Genomic DNA, 24,199 nt, shown 5'->3' on the forward strand with positions numbered 1-24,199 from the left:
CATAAGAAAGGCGTTCAAGTCCCTGTCTTGCCCAGGAAATAAGCAGAAAGCCTACAAGCATTGTACAAATGAAGTTTTCCCCTGCTTCTTTGGAATTGAGGAAGGCTGGCTTGAGTTAATTGATAACACTTAAAACAAAAGAATCAGTTTTCATTCATTCTGGAATCTCTTTAATTAAAAACAGTAAAAGTAATATTTGCATGGACACAAATTCTTTACATAATGTCCTCCCTTTAAAGCGGTTGTAAACCCTAAAATAAAAAAAAAAAAAACCTGCAAGACAAAGGCATAATGAGCCATTATGTATCGCATACTAGCCCATTATGTGAAACTTACCTTAGAACGAAGCCCCGACACGGACCCCCGGACATCGCTGCGGGCGCTGCCATGATCCCTCGCCGTCTCTTCCGGGTTCGGCGGCTCCGGCGCGGTGATTGGCCGGAAGAGACGGCTCCGGCGCGATGATTGGCCGGAGCCGCGATGACGTCACTCCCACGCATGCGCGCGGGAGTGATTTTCCGGCAAGCTCCCGGCAAACATAATTGAAGGTCCCCCCGGACCTTCAAAACGCAACCCCCCGGACCTCGCGCGAGCGGCTGCATGCACTGTAAATATCTCCTAAACCGTGCCGGTTTAGGAGATATTATTTGTACCTACAGGTAAGCCTTATTATAGGCTTACCTGTAGGTAAAAGTGTCAAAAAGCGGGATACTACCGCTTTAAACACTTCTGGACTGCAAGATTTTCCCCGTAAGGCTCCATTCACATATAGGCGTTTCGGATCATGAGCAGAATTGCTGCGATTCCGAACCATTGCAAGTCACGGGACGCCCGAGAGATTCCCGTGACTTGCAACGGCATCCCAAACGCGGCACGATTTTGCCGACAAATCGCAGTAAAATTGCGCAAACAGAATCGCTGGACTCCTGACGCCCAAAAGAAGTTCTCTTAGGCTACGTTCACATCTTGGCGTTGCTATTTACAGGCGTTTTTTCAGGCGTTTTTATGGGCGTTTTTTCAGGCGTTTTTGTGCAGGCGTTTTTAGGTTGACAAGTGATCAATGGAAAAAAATAAAAATGCCTGTAATCTGCCCAAAAAGAAGCTCATGTACTTTTTTGAGCGTTGGCTGTTTTGCTTAAAATGTCAAAACGCTCACCTGTGAACAGGGGCCATTGAAATGAATAGGATTTGTCTTGTTGAGCGTTTTTTGAGCTGATCCTAGAGCAGAAAAACTCCCCAAAACACCTACATGTGAATTTAGCCTATGTATATGTGAACAGTGCCTTAATGACCAGGCCATTTTTTGCGATTCGGCACTGCGTTATTTTAACGGACAATTGCGCGATTGTGCAATGCTGTACCCAAATAAAATGGATGTCCTTTTTTTCTCACAAATAGAGCTTTCTTTTGGTTGTATTTGATCACCTCTGCGATTAAATTAGCAACAATTCTGAAAAAAAAAAAAAAAAAACAATATTTTTCACGTTCTGCTATATACTGTAACATTCCCAAAAAAAATGAAAAATCTAATTTTTTCATCCATTTACGCTAATTTGTATTCTGCTACATATTTTTGGTAAAAAAATAAATAAAAATCCCAATAAGCGTATTTTGATTGGTTTGCGCAAAAGTTATCACCAAACTAGGGGAAAGATTTATATCATTTTTATTTATTTATTTATTTTTTACTACTATTGGCGGCGATTTCTAGCAGGACTCTGACATTGCGGCGGACAGATCAGACACCTAACTGACATTTTTGACACTTTTGGGGGGACCAGTGACATTACTACAGTAATCAGTGCTAAAAATATGCACTGTTACTTTAATAATGACACTGGCAGGGAAGGGGTTAACCCGGGGGCAATCAAAGGGTTAAATTTGAGCCTAGGGGGTGTTTTCTAGCTGTGGGGGGAGGGGCTTGTGAAATCAATACAGAGACCTGTGTTCCTAAATAGGAGGAACACAGGAGCTCTGCATTAATTCAAGAGAGAACAACGGTCTGCTGTGTTTACAATAGCAGACCGCCATTCTCTCTCTTCACGGAGAGCGATCGCGGGTGCCCGGAGGCAATTGCGGCCGCCAGCCCCGTGGATCGGCTTTCCTGCTGGCGAGTGAGCTTGCGCACGCCCCCAGGTTCACTCCCGCAAACCGCCGTACAGGTACAGCGATTCAAGTGAACCTACCGCCGTATATAGGCAGCGGCTGGTCAGCAAGTGGTTAAGGCGAAAACACACTTTTTGGGTTGGGGGTGAGTTAAGTGTGTTGGCATATTGCCATGTATTTTAAAAGGGAACTTTACCGATAACAACTTGATAAAAAATAATGTTCTTTAGCAAGGAACATACATTCCACAATAATAATTATGCAACCAAATTGAGTGTGTGTACTGTAAATTGCGTCCAATATTGCTCCTGTTCCTTCTTGCCGGAAGCTGCCATTTTGAAGCCCAGAGCCCCGTTTCAAAAAACAGTTACAGTTACATGCCATGAATGCTGTCACATTTGCTCTGCTAACTGTCAAACCATCAAATTGCTGGTGTCATAACTGATCACATGTGCAGCACCATGGCAGTTGCAGATCAAACAGAAGCAGATTCCTTGGCTGTAAAGGATAGGAGGGTTTAATTCCGCCTTAAAGTGGTTCTAAAGTCAGAAGTTTTTTTTATTTTAATGCAACCTTCTGTGTGTATCAGCCCCCCTGTTACTTACCAGAGCCCCATCTCTATCCAGGGATGCGCATGAGTGCCTCAGCCTTTCGGGACTCTCCCTCTTGATCGGCTGAGACACAATTCAAGTCAGTTAGCCAATGAGGAGAGAGAAGGGGAAGGGCCGTGTCTAAATGGACACACAAAGCTGTGGCTTGGCTCGGGTGCCCCTATAGTAAGCTGCTTGCTGTGGGGGCACTCGACAGGAGGGAGGGGCCAGGAGCGCCGGCGGGGGACCCAAGAGGAGGAAGATCTAGGCTGCTCTGTGCAAGACCAACTGCACAGATGAGGTAAGTATACCACACTTGTTATTTTTAATTAAAAAAAAACAAGACTTTAGTATCACTAAAGGCTGTCAGCAGATCGGCCTCTACAAACTTGGCAATGCCTTAAAATAGAGAGCAACTGAGCATGTGCAGAGCAGGGTGGTACTGTGTATTACTGGATTTTAAACAGTATAGACACTTATTTTGAATGTTTTACATAGCTATACATGCTAAAGGGGCCAGCCTGAAGTCATCTAGCAGGATTTCATTTTCAAATTACACCCCAATACACTAAGGACTTACTTAAACTTGCACTAGGGAGGGTGGTAAAAACAGGTGGTTGACTCCTGTCCCCACCATCCACCTTCACTGTATGTGGCAGATAGATGGGGTGGTACTCATGCCAAGGCAAAATTTTACACGACAGGTTTGGGCTGCCAATCGCGTAATGCACGCAATTGTGGGGCAGCAAGCTTTCAAGGATTAAAAGAGGTCTCCAAGAGGTGCCGTCACCTGTCAGCTGCCTATCACCTGCTTTCTGAAAAGAGATCCACCACAGATCACTTTTCAGAGGGCTGTCAGTGATAGCCACAGGTGTAAACAAGCCCTACGGCAACGCATCTTTGACCACAATGCACAGTAATGCGCTACCATGCACGTGGCACTCTGTGTTGGGAAAAATGTTGCATGACTGTTCTTTTTTGTCTCATCAGCAGCCTTTTCATAAATGTAGGGCTGGTCCAGATGGGAAGAAAGAAAAGAAAAAAAGAAAGCTGAGCCTATCCATTTATGCAATGGCTGGTCACAGTTCTTTCACTTTGTTAAATCTGATAAGCTTTGTTTATTGTGAGTGCTTTATGTATTTCTTCCACATGTGTAGTAATCCAGTGTGCTCAAGCTTCCTGTACAGTCAAGGTCCATAAATATTGGGTCATTGACACAATTCTAATCTTTTTGGCTCTATACACCACCACAATGAATTTGAAATGAAACAAACAAGATGTGCTTTAACTGCAGACTTTCAGCTTTAATTTGAGGGTATTTACATCCAAATCAGGTGAACGGTGTAGGAATTACAACAGTTTGTATATGTGCCTCCCACTTTTTAAGGGACCAAAAGTAATGGGACAATTGGGTGCTCAGCTGTTCCATGGCCAGGTGTGTGTTATTCCCTCATTATCCCGTTTACAAGTAGCAGATACAAGGTCCAGAGTTCATTTCAAGTTTGCTATTTGCATTTGGAATCTGTTGCTGTCAACTCTCAATATGAGATCCAAAGAGCTGTCACTATCAGTGAAGCAAGCCATCATTAGGCTGAAAAAAACAAAACAAACCCATCAGAGAGATAGCAAAAACATTAGGTGTGGCCAAATCAACAGTTTGGAACATCCTTAAAAAGAGAGAACGCACCGGTGAGCTCAGCAACACCAAAAGACCCGGAAGACCACAGAAAACAACTGTGGTGGATGACCGAAGAATTCTTTCCCTGGTGAAGAAAACACCTTTCACAACAGTTCCCCAGATAAAGAACACTCTCCAGGAGGTAGGTGTATGTGTGTCAAAGTCAACAATCAAGAGAAGACTTCACCAGAGTGAATACAGAGGATTCACCACAAGATGTAAACCACTGGTGAGCCTCAAAAACAGGAAGGCCAGATTAGAGTTTGCCAAACAACATCTAAAAAAGCCTTCACAGTTCTGGAACAACATCCTATGGACAGATGAGACCAAGATCAACTTGTACCAGAGTTATGGGAAGAGAAGAGTATGGAGAAGGAAAGGAACTGCCCATGATCCAAAGCATACCACCTCATCAGTGAAGCATGGTGGTGGTAGTGTCATGGCGTGGGCATGTATGGCTGCCAATGGAACTGGTTCTCTTGTATTTATTGATGATGTGACTGCTGACAAAAGCAACAGGATGAATTCTGAAGTGTTTCAGGCAATATTATCTACTCATATTCAGCCAAATGCTTCAGAACTCATTGGACGGCGCTTCACAGTGCAGATGGACAATGACCCGAAGCATACTGCGAAAGCAACCAAATCGTTTTTTAAAGGAAAGAAGAGGAATGTTATGCAATGGACAAGTCAATCACCTGACCTGAATCCGATTGAGCATGCATTTCACTTGCTGAAGACAAAACTGAAGGGAAAATGCCCCAAGAACAAGTAGGAACTGAAGACAGTTGCAGTAGAGGCCTGGCAGAGCATCACCAGGGATGAAACCCAGTGTCTGGTGATGTCTATGAGTTCCAGACTTGAGGCTGTAATTGACTGCAAAGGATTTGCAACCAAGTATTAAAAAGTGAAAGTTTGATTTATGATTGTTAATCTGTCCCATTACTTTTGGTCCCTTAAAAAATGGGAGGCACATATACAAACTGTTGTAATTCCTACATCGTTCACCTGATTTGGATGTAAATACCCTCAAATTAAAGCTGAAAGTGTGCAGTTAAAGCACATCTTGTTTGTTTCATTTCAAATCCATTGTGGTGGTGTATAGAGCCAAAAAGATTAGAATTGTGTTGATGTCCCAATATTTATGGACCTGACTGTATGACCAATCACTGCTGTTCTCGTATCCATGTGCAAGGTGACAGGTCTTGTATCTGCCCCTTCCTGTAGTTTTCTGCAGGCAGCCTGTAGTGAATGGAGCTGCTGGGTCTACACCCCCCCCCCCCCCCAGCTCTGCTCTCTTTACAGGCTATGTGCAACACAGTGATGATGTCACAGCTACTTTTACAAGGTAACAATTGGATTTGCTAGGTTATTTGGTGCACACAAACTGGAATTATATTCTTTATAGCTATTCAAAAAGAAAAACATTTGCCCTGGTGGGACTTAAGCTGAGGTGGACGCATAGTCACTTGGATAAGTATAATTTGATATATACAAATGACATACAAAAAATGCATAGACCAATATTACATACAGACATCAATGCAAAACAGTGTTGCATGATGGCAAGATAACAATACCAGCATAGCATAGAAGCATGTTAAATGTATAGTGTTTTGAACTTGACGCGTTTCGTGAGTCAGGTGCCAATTCATCAGGAGTAACTGTACATGAGCCTGACTATAGAAATAAATAAATATATACACAAGGTATCAGTATTGACATGCTAACATAAAATTGTGCTGACCAATAAATGCGGATACTCAATAAAATATGTAACCCATGTGGGGAGGTCCACACTTACATGTCATTGGGCCAGACTAACGGGTGTAATGCTGCCACAAGGTGGAGGCACCTATGCCTGACCCGGGAGCTGAAGAGGCCAGGACATGCAGTAACCAAACGGGGGCCAGGCGAGGACAAGTGTGAAGGTTGTGTTATCAATGATTGGTTTCCATAAGGCTGGCTGAAATTAGATGTATATATGTATATCAAAGTATTATATATACTGTAGTGGGAGGGGACAGCAGGGGAAGGAACCCTCCCCTTTCATATATCACAGCTCCCGGATCAGGCGTCAGCCCACCACCAGAGGGAGCGTACACATCACATAGCTGCTGAATGTCATTGGGCATCAACAACTATCAATGGTATGTTGTTATGTTAATAAAAGGTGACTGACAGCCATTGCTAGGGGGACGTTGCCCTGGCTGACTGGACAGTGTGAGACCATGAAAGGGCGTGGGTGACTGTCTACCACCCGATACATAAGTCAAAATAATAAAAATGGTCTGACACCGCCATATGCACCCACCTCCATCCCCAATTGGATACGAAAAAAGAAAAACATTTGCCCTGGTGGGACTTTAGCTGAGGTGGATGCTTAGTCACTATAGATGTCCTCAACTACACTTAGCACATACCTTATACCTGTCGGTACACAACGGCAATATATTCCTATGACTCTCATCAAATGGACCCTTTCTTCACCTTTTTGGTTTTTCACTAGTAGGTTATCTTACCAATTTTTCTTTTCAACATTCCTTTTCACTGGATCTATATATATGCACATATATTTGTGTAATCAATGGATCTATTTTTACACATATGCACACTACTTGTGTATCTTTTGGTTCTTTTTTCAAATGGTCTCCATATGCTTGTGCTGCTATATACTTTTATACTATTATATTTCTTCTGTTGTCACTACAGTGATACAGTATATATAATACTTTGATATACATATATACATCTCATTTCAGCCAGCCTTATGGAAACCAATCATTGATAACACAAACTTCACACTTGTCCTCGCCTGGCCCCCGTTTGGTTGCTGCATGTCCTGGCCTCTTCAGCTCCCGGGTCAGGCATAGGTGCCTCCACCTTGTGGCAGCATTACACCCGTTAGTCTGGCCCAATGACATGTAAGTGTGGACCTCTCCACATGGGTTACATATTTTATTGAGTATCCACAATTATTGGTCAGCACAATGTTATGTTAGCATGTCAATACTGATACCTTGTGTATATATTTATTTATTTCTATAGTCAGGCTCATGTACAGTTACTCCTGATGAGTGGGCACCTGACTCACGAAACGCGTCGAGTTCAAAACACTATACAATTAACATGCTTCTATGTTATGCTGGTATTGTTATCTTGCCATCATGCATTGATGTCTGTATGTAAAATTGGTCTATGCATTTTTTGTATGTCATTTTTATATAATAAATTATACTTATCCAAGTGACTATGCGTCCACCTCAGCTTAAGTCCCACCAGGGCAAATGTTTTTCTTTTTTCGTATTCAATTGGGGATGGAGGTGTCAGACCATTTTTATTATTTTGATTTATAGTTATTAATGACAAAGTTTAGCTTTAACCACTTGCCGACCAGCCGTTTACTGTGTATGTCGACTCTATTGCATGAAACGACGTACCTGTACGTCGTTTCGTGCAATAGCCAGTGGGGGAACATGCCACAGGGGTAGCCAATCAGCGGGTCCGGCAGACGCGATATCCACTGGCCACCCGGGATTGCTCCCTATAGAGACAGAATGGCGGTCTGCCTATGTAAACAAGCCCCAGTCTGTCACAGATGAACACAGGGATCCTGTGTTCCTGCTATTCAGGAACACAGATCTCTATGTTCATCTAGTAAGTCCATTCCCCACACAGTTAGCAAGCACCCCCTAGGGACACACTTAACTCTTTGATCGCCCCTGGTGTTAACCCCTTCCCTGCCAGTGTCATTATTACAGTAACAGCGCATATTTTTAGCACTGATTACTGTAGTAATGTCACTGGTCCCCCCAAAAGTGTCAAAAATGTCAGTTAGGTGTCTGATCTGTGTGCCGCAATGTCGTAGTCCCACTAAAAAATCGTTTATCGCTCCACCCCAGTCTCAAGTCTTTTGCAGACTCTAACAGGTTTTCTTCTAAGATTGCCCTGTATTTAGCTCCATCCATCTTCCCAACAACTCTGACCAGCTTCCACGTCCCCACTGAAGAAAAGCATCTCCACATCATGCTGCTGCCACCACGCTTCACGGTGGGGATGGTGTGTTCATGGTGATGTGCAGTGTTACTTTTCAGCCACACAGCATTTTGCTTTTAGGCCAAAAAGTTCCATTTTGGTCTCATCTGACCAGAGCACCCTCTTCCACATGTTTGCTGTGTCCCCCACATGGCTTCTTCCAAACTCCCAAAAAGGCAGAACGCCGTTCTGACAGGGGGGAAGGGATGGAGTTTGTGTCCATTCCATCTCTTATGGCTTTTTTCTTGCCAATTTTCCATAAAGGCACTCCAGATATGTGGAGTGCATGACCAATGTAAGGGTCTTGTCAATACCCCCCCCCCCCCCTTAATATTGGCTATACCTTGTGCTTTACAGTGACTTAACTTAGAGTGATTCTTTAACATTTGCTTTTTAGCTGACAGTCTCATTACATGACAACACTGTTATCATAGAAAAGATGATTATAAACACAGGAAAATAACCACAGACAGTCTGGCAATGCGCCCAGAGTATATGTTTACAGAATGTAACCATAAATTGCTGATAGTGAGTCTTAGGCTGCATTCACATGTCAGCTTATAATCGCGGGCAGAACCGCCGCGGTTCCGCCCGCAATTCGGAGATTTATTGCAAATCGCGGGACGCCTAGCGTTGTCCGTTGATTTGCAATAGCCCCCCAAACGCCGAGCGATGTTGCCGCGATTTACGCCCGCCGAATCGCGGCAACATCGCGCAAACAAAATTGCGGGACGCAATACGCTCCAAAAAAGTACAAGAGCTTCTTTGGAGCGTATTGCGTCCCGCGATTTTGTTTGCGCAATGTTGTCGCGATTCGGCGGGCGTAAATCGCGGCAACATCGCTCGGCGTTTGGGGGGCTATTGCAAATCAACGGGCAACGCTAGGCGTCCCGCGATTTGCAATAAATCTCCGAATCGCGGGCGGAACCGTGGCGGTTCTGCCCGCGATTATAAGCTGACATGTGAATGCAGCCTTAAAGCGAAGTTCCACCCTCGGAAAGTTTTTTTTAATAAAAATACCCCCGGGACAGTCATGGCTAGTGCATTCCACAATGGATAGCCTCTGAACTGTCCCGGGTCGCACTTACCTTTTAGAAGAAATACTTACCTTGAAAATGTCTTGTCCAGCGCTGCCATCTCAGGTGTGGACAGCTGAAGCCAGCGCGTCCTCTTCGTCCCAGAATTCCCTGCACCGGCCCCGCTCGTCATGTCCGGTGCAGGCACGTCATTCCTGCACAGCTTCTGGGCATGCCCAGAAGCTGTTTAGCAGTGAATGACGTGCCTGCACCGGAACTGACGAGTGGGGCCGGTGCAGGCGCATTGATTCCTGGGAGCGATGACGCTCAGCTCCCAGCAATCAATGCGAGCAGGAAGTGACGGCGCGGGCCACGGCCGAAGAGAGAGGAAGAGGAAGTAAGGGGAGTATATTTTCTTCTAAAACAAGGTAAGTAAAGAAAAAAAAATTGTGATTATCCATTTATTTTTCAAGTGAAAGAGAGCAAGCAGATGGGGAAAAATCGCCTTTCTCTGGATCAACAGTGGGTATAGGATTGTGTATATGGGATTGTATGGTTGGGTTTTCAATACCGTTTTTTTTTTTTTCTTTTTATGGTTGAACTGGATGTGTCTTTTTTCAACCTGACTAACTATGTAACTATGTAAAGTGTTACTAAAACCACAACAGTAAAATCTGTCCGTAGATACAGAATAGCATGCTTGCTTTACTCACTGTTTAACTTAAAGCGGAGTTCCACTCAAAAGTGGAACTTCTGCTCTTTTGTTTCCTCCCCGCCTCCAGTGCCACATTTAGCACCTTTCAGGGGGGAGGGGGGAACGGGTACCTGTTTTTGACAGGTACCCTTCTCCACTTCCGGGATACGGCGCTGCGGCGCCATCCCTCTGAAGTTCCGCCCCTCCTCCTTCCTCCGCCGCCGAGCCAATAGGAATGCACAGCCGCAAGGCTTCACTGCTGGGTTCCCTTACCGACAATGGCGGCGACAGCACCCGACAGCCAATGGAAACATCGGCTGCGGTGCCGACATCGCGGGACTCCAGGACAGGTAAGTGTCCTAATATTAAAAGTCAGCAGCTACAGTATGTGTAGCTGCTGACTTTTAATTTTTGGAGGGGGAGGCGGAACTCCGCTTTAAGTGATTAATCCTCTGCAAGGATGTGTGATCCTGTATGCACAGATCCTCCCACTCCTGTAAGTTCACTCTGGACAAGTCCAAATAAGCACAATAAGTGTAGTTCAGCTGCACATGCTCAGTTTGGTCTCTTTTGCTCAGAGAACACTTCCTGGTTTCAGCTGAGCTATTCAGGTCACATGGTATTAGCATCACACATTTGGGCGTGTATACAGATCCTAAATGACAGCCCAGTCCCTCCCTCCTCCATGCCCAGTAACTAAGAAAGAACACTGTGGGTGGGATGTCACATCTTGATTGATGGATGTTTTTTTTTTTTTTTGGGGGGGGGGAGGGTACATATGATTAGCACAGGGCCAATCAGCACTGTCCAGACATGTTCAGACAGATAATCAAGGGTCTTGAAGCCTGATGGACAATCATGGGAGAAATGAAAACTCTTCTCACAAACTACCAGCACTGATACAAGTCACAAGATTGCTCTAATTGCTATATACTGCTGATGACAAAAGGTATTTATCAGTTTATAGTTACTAAAATAATTGCATTTTCATGTTTTGTGTACTGTGGGAGACCAGATATAGTGAATGCAGGATCTGGGTTCGGTAACACTTTAATCATCTTTAACCACTTGCCGACCGCCCCGCGCAGATTTACTGTGGCAGGGCGGCTCGGCTGCACATAATCATGTGATTATGTGCACATGGCGTGAGCCGTGCTCTCGCTCTGATTTGACACAGCGGGAGCCAGACCGCAGGATGAGCGAGCTTGATCGCCGCCGGCCTCCCGCAATTTTCAGAGAAATTGACAGGAGAGCCGCCTGACTATGTAAACAAAGCAGGTGGCTCTTCTGTCAGACAGGCACACAGAGATTGTAAGCTGAAACACCAATATCTGAGTTGTCCTGTCACAGAACCCCCCACAGTTAGAAAACACATTTATGCTTATATTTAACCCCTTGATCAACCCCAGTATTAACCCCTTCCCTGCCAGTGTCATTTATACAGTAACATGGCATATTATTTAGGTCTGATTACTGTATTAATGTCACTCGTCCCCAAAAAGTGTAAAAAATGTCAGTTAGGGGCCCGATCTGTCCGCCGCAATGTCGCAGTCTCGCTAAAAATCGCTTATCGCCACCATTACTAATAAAAAAAATAAAATTAAATAAAAAGTCCAAAAATGTATCCCATCATTTGTAAATGCTATAACCTTTGCGCAAACCAATTAATATACACTTTTTGGGATTTTGTTTTTCACCAAAAATATGTAGCAGAATACAATTTGGCCTAAACTGATAACAAATTTAGATTTTTAAATTTTTTTTGATGGGAATGTTTTATAGCAGAATGTAAAAAATATTGTTTTTTTCAAAATTGTCACTCTTTTTTGTTTATAGCGCAAACTCTAAAAACAGCAGAGGTGATCAAATACCACCAAAAGAAAGTTATGTGTGGGGAAAAAAAGGACATCAATTGTATTTGGGAACAGTTTCGCACGACTGCACAATTGCTAGTTAAAGTAACGCAGTGTCAAATCGCTAAAAATGGCCTGGTCATTAAGGGGGTAAGACCTTCCAGAGCTAAAGTGGTTAAGATTGTACAATAATACACAAATATATATACTCTAAAAGATGTCTATTACTTACCATACCAACAGGTGCTAAAAGGGTTGACAAATTTATGTCTATAACAATTCCATGAAAATTGGACTGTCTTTCTATAACGACAAGCAACGGGGGACATTTTTATATTGGTTTAATGTTGTAAACATTGCCTGGTCATATCCTAAATATACTGTATTTAAAGAGAAAGTGAACCCTCTCTTTTCACTTGTATCTACAGGTAAGCCTACTGTATAATAGGGCTTACCTGTAGGTACTATAAATATCTCCTAAACTTGCACAGTTTAGGAGATATTCAGAGTGCATGAAGCCGATGTCGTCATCGGCGCATGCACTCTGAGGGTCTGGCTTACTGTGCCGGACCTTCAGAGCCTGTGCCGCAAATGGGCGGCTCCCATGTACATGAGCAGGAGTGACATCATCGCGGCTCCAGCCAATCACAACGCTGGAGCCTGCAAACCCAGAAGTAACACCCGGGAAGATGTCAGCCATCTCGGCGGTGTGCACTGAGAAAGCTTTGTTCTAGGGTAAGTATTTCATGAGCTAGTATGCGATGCATACTAGCTCATTATGCCTTTGCCTTACAGGATTTGTTTTTTTTTCCACCCAGGTTTACAACCTCTTTAAGATACTGGACCTAGAAATAAAAAGAGTGATGCATTATTATGTGTCCATATTTTGACTTCAATCTGCATTGCTCCACTGGGCTCTGTGTGTGTCTGAACTTGTGGAACGGAGAGTGCTGGCAGAGGTTAGTATAGATTGGTAATATGGCAAAATAAATCCCTCAGATAGCTGGGCACTGTTACCTCATTACGAATCCAGGTTAACCTTTTAGTTAGTATAGAGAGTACACCCTTGAAATGGATGGGTACTATTAACTTGTTGTATGTAAGTTGTAGTTTCCTTTCAAATAATAGTTGTCCTGTGGAAAGATTCTCCCACCTGAGCTGTGGATCTCCACGTCCACGCCCCTGATGATGTCAGATGTGATAACACGCGTCGGGAGGAGCCTAGCCACGTGACACAGACGTACAGCTTGAGGTCGGCCATACTTTTGGTTTGAAACTTTTCTCCGTTTTTCATCTTTTCAACATTTGATCTGATTGTGAGTACCTTGTGCTTAGCTTGCTTTTCTACTTAATAAACAAGTTTCAGCAATGCTTGCGCAATGATAGTTTTTTTGTGTTTATATACATATATTGGTGGAGTCCCTCTCTATAAACTTAAGGATTTTGGACTAAAAGATCATGTGATTGCACAAGCGTGTGAGACTGCTGCTAATCCCAGCAGTCATCTGGATTCGGTAAGAGTCAGTATGTGTGTCTTCCCTGGTGGTGGATCCATCTTCCCCTCTTTCACATTTTATGTCCTGCTTCACTGAAGAACTTTGGACTATCATCTGAGCGCTGCTATTTTGTTTGATTTATGTGCTTATTATCCGGTACCAATAAGATTTTTTTGGCTAGCAGCTCGGGACAATTCATTTATATTGCTCAACCTATTGATTTGTTGTTCCGTTCCAGAGGAACTATCATTTGAACATTTCAACCTAGCACAATTTTTTTTGATTATAGCTCCTCCAGAGTTACCATGGACCTTTTGTGCTTCTCTGATTAATGTTCTCCGTGCCCGACTTGTCAGTTTAGGTGGACAGCCATGTCTTGGTAGTTTTGCAGTTGTGCCATACTCTTTCCATTTTCGGATGATGGATTGAACAGTGCTCTGTGAGATGTTCAAAGCTTAGGATATTTTTTTATAACCTAATCCTGCTTTAAACTTCTCTACAACTTTATCCCTGACCTGTCTGGTGTGTTCCTTGGCCTTCATGATGCTGTTTGTTCACTAAGGTTCTCTAACAAACCTCTGAGAGCTGCACAGAACAGCTGTATTTATACTGAGATTAAATTACACACTGGTGGACTCTATTTACTAATTAGGTGACTTTTGAAGGAAACTGGTTCCACTAGATTTTAGTTAGGGGTATCAAAGTAAAGGGGGCTGAATACAAATGCACACCACACTTTTCAGATATTTATTTGAAAAACATGTTGAAAATCATTTATCATTTTCCTTCCACTTCATAATTTTGTACCACTTTGTGTTGGTCTGTCGCATAAAATCCCAATAACATACATTCACGATTTTGGTTGTAACATAACAAAATGTGGAAAATTTCAAGGGGTATGAATACTTTTCCAGCGCACTGTATATACGTGATCTGGCGCACAGCTGCTGCACTGTAGCAGTAATGCCAGGTACATACGATGAGATTATCGGACGAATGATCATCCATTTTTCAAAAATGAAGTTTCCTAAAGTTACGAAAATTCTCGTACGACAGAATAAAAATTCTGAAGTGACGTAATGTGTTGTAGTGTATTTGTATTGCATTTTCGAACGACAACTGTACTGATTAAACGAAAATTTAATGATTTGGTGTCGTACGAAAAATTTTTTCGTGCATGTCAGATCAGACAATATTGGATGAACTGTCATGATCGGCTCTCTAAAGCTCTGTACTAACAATCAGATTATTGTACGATTGCTTTGAAAGCGGTATTTTTTGTACAATTTTCTGATTATGTGTACGGAGCTTAAAACTGCTAAAAGGTGGTCAGAAAGCTGTGTTTTCTCCTTCGCTTTAAACCCCAATAAAGGGCCATGGCCTAATATTTTCCAAGATGGTTGCCTCTTTTGGTTTAATTGAATGAATTTTTTTTATTTCAGGTGGTTTGGTTATTATTCGATGAAGGGGGTGCTTGTGGGGTCTGTAAACTCATGGACCCAGCCTCTTTCACATAGGGTGAATCTGTCAGAGCGGAATCCGCTTGCTCAGTGGGGGAACTCTCTGTTGAGCAGGCGGATGACAAGTCCGTGTCCGCTCCGCAGAGCAGACAAGGACAGAGCCTGCTCTCTATGGTGTGTTCAGATGGAAGCCGACTGCGTCTCTGTTTCCATCCAATCCAACCCACTGGACGGATGGCAAACATATTGCCATACGTCTGTTTTTCAGCAGATTTTGTCAGATTAGATGCCCAGTGGGTGTCAGCGGACATCTGCCGCCCCATAAAGGACAATAGGTAGCCCGGTTCCGTTGGTGTGAAAGCGGCTTAAAGGCATGTTTGGCACTAATATATATATATATATATATATATTTATTGTAACTACACTACTCAAAAAAATTAAAGGAACACTTTTTAATCAGAGTATAGCATTAAGTCAAATAAACTCCTGGTCAGTTAAGTAGCAGAAGGGGTTGTTAATCAGTTTCAGCTGCTTTGGTGGTAATTAAATTACCAACAGGTGAACTAGATGGGCAACATTGGAATGACCACTAAAACAGGAATGGTTTTACAGGTGAAGGCCACTGGCGTTTTTTTCCCCTACTCAACTTTTCTGACCGTTTTTCACTATTTTTGCATTTGACTAGGGTCAGTATCACTACTGGTAGCATGAGGCGATACCTGTACCTTATAGAATTTGAAGAGGCAGTCCAACTCCTCCAGGATGGCACATCAATACATGCCATTGCCAGAGGGTTTGCTGTGTCTCCCAGCACAGATTCAAGAGAATTGTGGAGATTCCAGGAGACAGGCAGTTACTCTAGGAGAGCTGGACAGGGCGCTGGAAGATCCTTAAACCATCAGCAGGACTGGTATCTGCTCCTTTGTACAAGGAGGAACAGGATGAGCACTGCCAGAACCCTACAAAATTACCTCCAGCAGGCCACTGGTGTGAATGTCTCTGACCAATCAGAAACAGACTTCATGAGGATGGCCTGAGGGCCCGACGTCCTCTAGTGGGCCCTGTACTCACTGCTCGGCACTGAGGGGCTCGATTGGCATTTGCCATTGAACACCAGAATTGGCATGTCTGCCACTAATGCCCTGTGCTTTTCAGATGAGAGAAGGTTCACCCTGAGTACATGTGATAGACGTGAAAGGGTCTGGAGAAGTGAAAGTCTAGGGAGGCATATCCATGGAGGGATGCCACGACCTCTACAGGCTAGACAATGGCACCCTGGTTGCCATTAGGTATCAAGATGAAATCCTTGGACCCATTGTCAGACCCTATGCTGGTGCAGTGTGTCCTGGATTCCTCCTGGTGCACGACAATGTCCGGCCTCATGTGGCAAGAGTATGCAGCCACTTCCTGGAGGATGAAGGAATAAATACCATTGAATGGCCCCCACACTCGCCTGAGCTAAATCCAATAGATCACCTCTGGGACATTATGTTTCGGTCCATCCGACGCCGCCAGGTTGCACCTCAGACTGTTTAGGAGCTCAGTGATGCCCTGGTCCAGATCTGGGAGGAAATACCCCAGGACACCATCCGTCTTCTCATTAAGAACATGCCCCTGTGGCATCACCTGGAAAGCTGCCTAAAATGGTTGATAAATTAGCAAACAAAATGGTTTATTCCGACAATCCCAGTAGTACTACAAAGACAGAAACAGTCAAGCCGTGTAGTTTAAACCAGTGGTCCTCAACTCCGGTCCTCAGGGCCCACTAACAGGTCAGATTTTAAGTATTACCTTGGGGAGATGCAGACTAGAGTACTGCAATCACTGAGCAGCAAATGATATCACCTGGGATGTATTTCAGTTATCTTGCAAACCTGGCCTGTTAGTGGGCCCTGTAGGCCAGGGTTGAGGACCACTGGTTTAAACCACCCTTCTCTCCCACTATCTCTTTGTTCTCCTGTAACTAAGGAGAATACAGATAAGTGTGAAACCGGGAATGTTAATTGCCATAGATAAGAAGCAACAGGGAACATCTGTATAGCTTGCCAAACTAGTTAGGAAAATATGTATCTGTGACGTATCTGCTGTTATATATGTGATGTACACGCTTCTTTGGGCACTTGGCAAATTGACTTAAGTCGTTGCTAAGTCTTCGCTAGCGAAAAAAAAGGTTTGTTTTCCTGAACTTTGTGTCCGGATTCCATTTCTGGTTTCCAAAAACTGTTTGCCGCTACACCCCAACATTGTCAGACATGCATACAAGCAGGGGGGCCATACAAACTACTGAGTACCATTTTGAGTTGCTGAAATTAAATTTCAGCATAACGGACTAGCCTACTGCATCATTTTTTCATTTTGATTTTTGGGGGTGTCTTTGAATTCAGCCCTCTTTAGGTTGATAATTTTCATTTCCATCAAACGATGTGTCATCCTTTTGTTCCTAACTAAAGATGGGCTCGGGTGTATTCGAGTTTGCACTTGCCTGATCCTGTCAGGAAGCCGACACTGCACTCTGCTAATCACAGGCAGTGAGACATTTCCCGGGCCGTGCAGCTGCTGATCGGAAAATGTCTCACTGCCCGTGATTAGCAGAGTGCAGTTTCGGCTTCCTGGCGGGATCGGGCATGTGCCAACTCGAACATGCCCAAACTCCTCTATTCCTACAGTGGGGTACACACTATAAGAAAATCGGCTGAAAATTTCCGTCCGAGGAAAGATCGTACGATTTTCGGCTAGTGCGTATACAACTTTCAGCAGCCGATTCCGACATTTTCAACGAAAAGAAACGGAGAGACAAACTCCAAAATGTTCATAGTCCGTCCTCAGCACGACCAATTTCCGTTTAATGTGTATGCAATACATCTGCGAAAAATTGGATACGAAAGACCACGCATGATCGGAAGTTGCTGACGTCCCGTAAGTTTATAATAAAAAAACAACACAAATGGATAATTCGTATCTATATTCGTTGCACTAATATGAACTGAGCTCCCACTCTCTATCTATCCACACATGTAGTGTACAGGGGATATATACAAGTCTATACAGGGGATATAAGTCTATACAGGGGATATAAGTCTATACACCAATGTTGATATGTCAGAATACAGAAAAACCACAGGGGTGTGTAAACTTTTTATAGCCACCGTTTTTGTGTGTGTATAGCAATTAATATACACTATTCGTATACACTGTTCTGTGCGATCTCTATTTATATATCTCTATCTTGCCGCGGGGTTCACACGCAGAGGCGTACCTAGGGTCTCCAGCGCCCTTGGCGAAAAGCTGTATCGGCGCCCCCCCCCCCCCCCCCCCCGAGAGAGAGAGGGTTTGACAGAGAGACAGGGGGGGTTTGTCAGAGAGAGAGAGAAGGGGGTGACAGAGAGAGAGAGAGAGAAGGGGTGACAGAGGGAGAGAGGGGGTGAGAGGGAGAGAGGGGGTGAGAGGGAGGATGACAGGGAGAGAGGGGGGATGACAGGGAGAGAGGGGGGATGACAGGGAGAGAGAGGGGGAGGACAGGGAGAGAGAGGGGGAGGACAGGGAGAGAGAGGGGAGGACAGGGAGAGAGGAGGGGTGACAGGGAGAGAGGAGGGGGGGGTGACAGGGAGAGAGGGGGGGTGACAGGGAGAGAGGGGGGGGTGACAGGGAGAGGGGGGGGGGTGACAGGGAGAGGGGGGGGGGTGACAGGGAGAGAGGGGGTTACCGGGAGAGAGGGGGTGACAGGGAGGGAGACCGGGAGAAAGGGGGGTGACAGGGAGAGAGGGGGGTGACAGGGAGAGAGGGGGGTGACAGGGAGAGAGAGGAGGGGTGATAGGAGGGTGACAGGGAGAGAGGGGGGTGACAGAGAGAGAGAGGGGGGGAAGACAGAAAGAGAGGGGGGATGACAGGGAGAGAGGGGGGATGACAGGTAGAGAGGGGGGATGACAGGTAGAGAGGGGGTGACAGAGAGAGAGAGAGGGAGTTGACAGGGAGAGAGGGGGATGACAGGAGAGAGCGGTGTGACGGAGAGAGGGGGGTGACAGGGAGAAAGGGGGGGTGACAGGGAGAGAGGGGGGGGTGATAGGGAGAGAGGGGTGTGACAGGGAGAGAGGGGTGACAGGGAGAGAATGCTTCTGGTACCTGAGAGGCCAGCCAGGGCAGGTCTTCCGTCAGGGATTGGAGTGGGAGAGGGCGCCGGCCGCACAGACTGAACAGAGGAGCGGTAAGTCACTGCGTCTGCTACACTACACTGACAGTGATCTTGCGCCCCCCCCCCCCCCACTCGGCCTGCACCCCTGGCCAACCCCCCGGTACATACCGCCCCTGGTCACATGTATATGTACTTACATCACAATCTACGATCAAACGTCCCAAGAAAAAAAAAGGAATCGGATGAGAAATTTTGTGAACATTATGCACTGTCAACTAAAAACGGTTATGACCGCTGAGCAAGATCTAGAAAAATCGGACAATATTTTGTTCAATTTTCGTCAAGTGTGTACGAGCCTTAACACATTACCACAGTCCATATCAGTATAGATATCCAGCATGAGATTTTTCCCCATTAAAATCTGATGTGTTTTCAAAGTGTTCCTTTCATTTTTTGGAGCAATGTATTTCTCATGTCATAGAATATCTGAGTGTGGGTATCCATGTATATCTATGAGGGGAGACAAAGGTCTGAATGTTCTCCTCAGAGCAGCCAGGCCAGTCTATCACCACACAGAGCAAACCACGTGACCACGGCTTCCTACGTTCCCCAAGTTCGGGCAGCAACCTGTCGCTGTTTAGCCGCCGGGGAACTACAAGTTCCATACTACCAGCCCGCCAATTCATTCAGTATGAAGGTGGTGGCCATGAGCCTTGTAGAAAGGCAGCCATATGTGTACCCATGAGAACATTTCACCCATGACCCTAGCCTTGAACGTGCGTGTATCCGCCTCTTGTCCCCGGCGTGATCCCTCCCTCTCTCCCTTCGTGTGAAGCTTGGCGGGCGGTGTTGGCGCGCTAGGCTTTGCGGTGCTTCGGCTAGTCTCGCAGCTTTCTTCTTGTTCCCGGTGTCATGGCGCAGAGTACAGCCGGTCCCCTCCCCACCATTCAGGCAGGCCTGAGGGAGGCCCTGCTGGAGACGCTGAGCGGTATTCTGTCCCCGGGACATGAGGTGCGGGCAGCGGCGGAGGAGCAGCTGAAAGTGCTAGAAGTGACAGAGGGTGAGTAATGAATGGGATGGAGAGACAGGGATGAGAGCAGTCACAGGGTGCATGGAGGGTGCACTACAAAGACCAGAGACACTCTGCTCCAACTTACCATACAGGAAATGACTACTGTGCCCATCATAGGCTTGGGTTGCACAGATGCTTCCCCCCCACCTTCTTTTTCTCTCAATGATTTTCTAATAAATTGTATGACTTTACAAATATTTACTATATTAACCTAGGTGCTGGTTTTATAGATAAGACTCCCCGTAAAGCTGGACACACACATTGCAATCTAATTCTATGATTATATTTAAACCCTCCTTCATGCTTAAGCCTTTTTCTGATATTTGTTGCTTACAACTTCAAATCAGTATTGTTTTCCTAGAAAAATACTTAGAACCCCAAAACATTTATATATATTTTTAGCAGAGACCCTAGAGAATAAAATGGGGTTCGTTGCAATATTTTAGGTCGCACTGTATTTGCTCAACAATCTTTTTTTAACTAATTACAATTTTCATGAACTAAAACAAAACAGTAAAGTTAAATTTTTTTTTGTATAGTGTCGGTTCACACTATGGCGACCCGACTTCAGGGGCGACTAGTGAAGTCGCCGTGCACCGCGACTTCGGCGCGACTTGCACGGACTTCACACAATGGAAGTCAATGCAAGTCGCTCCGACTTCGGTCAAAAGTAGTGCAGGAACTATTTTCTAAGTCGGAGCGAATTGAGTCGCTCCCATTAGAACGGTTCCCGTAGCACTGAATGGACCGCGACTTGTTAGGCGGCTTAGTCGCCTGACAAGTCGCGGTAGTGTGAACCGGGACTTAATGTGAAAGATTTTACGCCAAGTAATAGATACCTAACATGTCATGCTTTAAAATTGCGCACTCTCGGGGAATGGTGACAAACTACGGTACTTAAAGCGGAGTTCCAACCAGGGGATACTTTTTTTAATAAAAATACCCCCGGGACAGTCAGGGCTAGTGCATTCCACAATGGCTAGCCTCTGATCTGTCCCGGGTTGCACTTACCTTTTAGAAGAAATACTTACCTTGAAAAAGTATTGTCCAGCGCTGCCATCTCAGGTGTGGGCAGTTTGAAGCCAGCGCGATCCTCTTCTGTGTCCTCTTCCATCTTCTTCGGGCCCACGATGCACTGCATCGGCCCCGCCGACTTCCGGTGCGCGCGCGTCATCCCTCCACAGCTTCTGGGCATGCCTAGAAGCTGTTTAGAAGGGAATGACGCGCGCGCGCGCACCGGAACTGACGTCGGGGCCGGTGCAGGCGCATTGATTCCTGGGAGCGATGACGTTCAGCTCCGAGGAATCATTGCAAAGCCAGGAAGTGACGAATCGCCGTGGCCGCCGAGGGGAGGAAGAAGGAAGTAAGGTAAGTATATTTTCTCTACAAGGTAAGTTAAAAAAACAAACAAAAAAAAATTGCGATTATCCATTTGTTTTTCAGGTGACCCCGAGCGAGAAGATGGAGGGAAGTATAAATTTAGGGTGGAACTCCACTTTAAGAATCTCCATAGGCGACAGTTTACATTTTTTTTTTTTTTTTAATTTTTTTTATTACTGGTTACCACTTAGGCCCCTTTCACACACGGAGTCTGTCAGGCGGACTCCGTTTTTCTCAGCGGAGGATCGATCCGCTGAGCAGGCGGGTGACAGCTGTGTCTCCGCGCTATGTGCAGAGACACAGCTGTCAGGTCCCCATTCTTCTCTATGGGGGAATCAGATGGGAACGGACCTTCTGTCCGTTCTCATCCGATCCACCAGACGGATGGAAAATAGGGTTTCCATCCATCCAGTTTTGACAGATCGGATGTCAGTGGACATGTCTCCGCTGAAATCCGATGCCCCATAGAGAAGCATGGGGGGTCCGTTCAGATCCGCCAAAAAAACTGACAGGCGGATCTGAACGGACTCCCTGTGTGAAAGGGGCCTTAGAGTTAGGCCCTATTCACACAGGCTTTACATTCAGGCGGACCTGATCGGATGCTCCATGCACCCCTATGGAGCAGCAGTTGTCAGCGGTGACATGTCCGCTGACACCCGCTGCTATCCGATCCTGTCTGTGAAATCCAGACGGATGGGAACCCTATTTTCCATCTGTTTGGAGGACTGGTTTGGATGAGAACTCACAGGCGGTCTGTTTTCATCCAATCTCCCATAGAGGAGAGCGGGGCCCTGACAGCTCCGTCTCTGCAAAATAAGCAGAGACAGACCTGTCATCCACCTGCTCAGCGGGGATCGGTGGATCGATCCCCACTGAGCAAAACGGAGTCCTCCAGGCAGAAAGCCCGGGTTGTGAAAGGACCCATACAGAGGAGGTCTAATGCTACAATTATTACTCCTGCTCTAATGATCACGGTGATTCCTCACGTGTAGTTTGAACACTGTTTACATATGTGGGCGTGCCTTACGTATGCGTTTAATTCTGCGCGAGAGCACGAAGGGACGGGGCACTTTACATTTTTTTTTTTTTTTTTTTTTACACCGTCCCTTAAAAACATTTTTTTTTTTTTTTTTTAAATATCCCTTAAGTGATAGTTCACACATATGCGATGCGGGAACCCTGCAAATCCACTGCAGTTTCCCGCATCACATTCAACTCCCAGGTAGTTCACACTGCCATATGCAAATCGCTGGGGGTGTCAATACAGAGCTAACGACACTCCCAGATCAGTTCGCATAACACAGTGTGAACTGTCAGTTCGGACATGAATTGGATCTCATACGTGTGAACACCCATGCAATACGATTTTGGTGTGGACCCAAAAAAGAGTCCTGTGCGAGTTGTGTCCAAATGCGATGCAAATTCAGCAATACAATCTAAAGCTGAATTTGCATTGCACAGACATCGCATGTGATTTGCAGAGCAGTGCGCTCCGAATCACATGCGATGTCTGACATCGCACATATGTGAACTGAGACAATAATGAGGCGGTGACAGGTACTCTTTATGGAGGGATCTTGGTTCTAAAAGACCCCAAACACATCCTCTGCACTAAAAGCATTCAAAACGCCCAGTTTGGTTGTTTTGAATGCTGTCATTTTTTTTTTAAATCTGGCGCCTTTAAGGCTTCAGTAACTGGAAGTGATGTCATGACGTCGCTTCTAGGTTTCTGCATCGGAATTTAGATCAATCCGGCTTTGTTCGAATCTTCGGGCAGCCAACGGACATGCCTGTTGGTCGCTCGGGCCTCCCGGTGGGACGGCAGACCCGGGCAAGCCGCATCAGTTATTACAAGAAAGCCGACCGTCGGCTCTAAAAAGTGGGAACTGAGGTGAGGCCTGCAGTTGCAGAAGATCCCCCCCCCCCCCCCAAATAGCTGTCAAAATGGGGAGGGGGCGGGGGCAGAGGCTGCTCCACCTGTAACATGTTACAAAAGGTGACCTTATCTATTAAGGCTTCCTCCCCTGCTCCTATAAGAAATGGCACTTTCTTGGGAAGGGGGGAGCCGGACCTGGTTTTGACAGGTTTTTGCTCAGATCGCCTAGGCGATCCGAACAGAAGGTATTCTTCGCCCCCTCTCTCCCCACAGTCTTCTGGGACATGTCAGAGGTCCCAGAAGACTGTGGGACCATTTAAAATGCACAGTGTGGCTTTCTGATGCAAGCTGTCACAGCCAGGTGCCCACTGTCAAGATGCCCCCCCTCGGGTGAGCACAGCACTGAATCCTGGGACAGGTGAGTGTCTGTTTATTAAAAGTCAGCAGTTATAGTTTTTGTTGCTGCTGACTTTTTTAATTTTCAGAAAAATGGCTGGAGCTCCTCTTTAAGCTTGTCAAACGCCAAGTCCTTTTTCTCACAGGGAGCCAGGATGCTATAAAAAAGGCATTTGATCAATAGTTTTACTACCCACCTAAACATTACATCAAGCTATAGGGGTACTGTACACTAGAAGTCTTGTAAACATGGGCAGAAATTGGTTGGTTCAGGAACTAGTAGACTTTTAGCCCATGTGTACAGCTGTATGTTTTACAGCAGTCTGTCTCGCAGGGGTTTTCTAGACTTTGACAGGTGACACCACCTCTCAGGCTCACCCTTTGAAGGCAAAGGGGAAGTCCTAGACCTAGAGCCTAA

General features: G+C 45.4%; 2 protein-coding genes across 2 annotated transcripts in view; both read left to right on the top strand.

Moving 5' to 3' along the window:
• Window positions 1-24,199, top strand: part of SHISA4 (shisa family member 4) — a 477,761-nt gene that overhangs the window by 189,651 nt on the left and 263,911 nt on the right. The window lies entirely within an intron of this gene.
• The window catches only part of IPO9 (importin 9), a 137,775-nt gene continuing 133,225 nt past the window's right edge, over window positions 19,650-24,199 (top strand). The window contains exon 1 of the mRNA XM_082244847.1: window positions 19,650-20,117. Within this exon, the coding sequence (XP_082100973.1) occupies window positions 19,970-20,117 (148 nt within the window). The 5' untranslated portion in view covers window positions 19,650-19,969. The remainder of the gene's footprint in view (window positions 20,118-24,199) is intronic.

The sequence above is a fragment of the Pelophylax lessonae genome, assembly GCF_965119305.1.
Source record: "Pelophylax lessonae genome assembly, chromosome: 2".
NCBI lineage: Eukaryota > Metazoa > Chordata > Amphibia > Anura > Ranidae > Pelophylax > Pelophylax lessonae.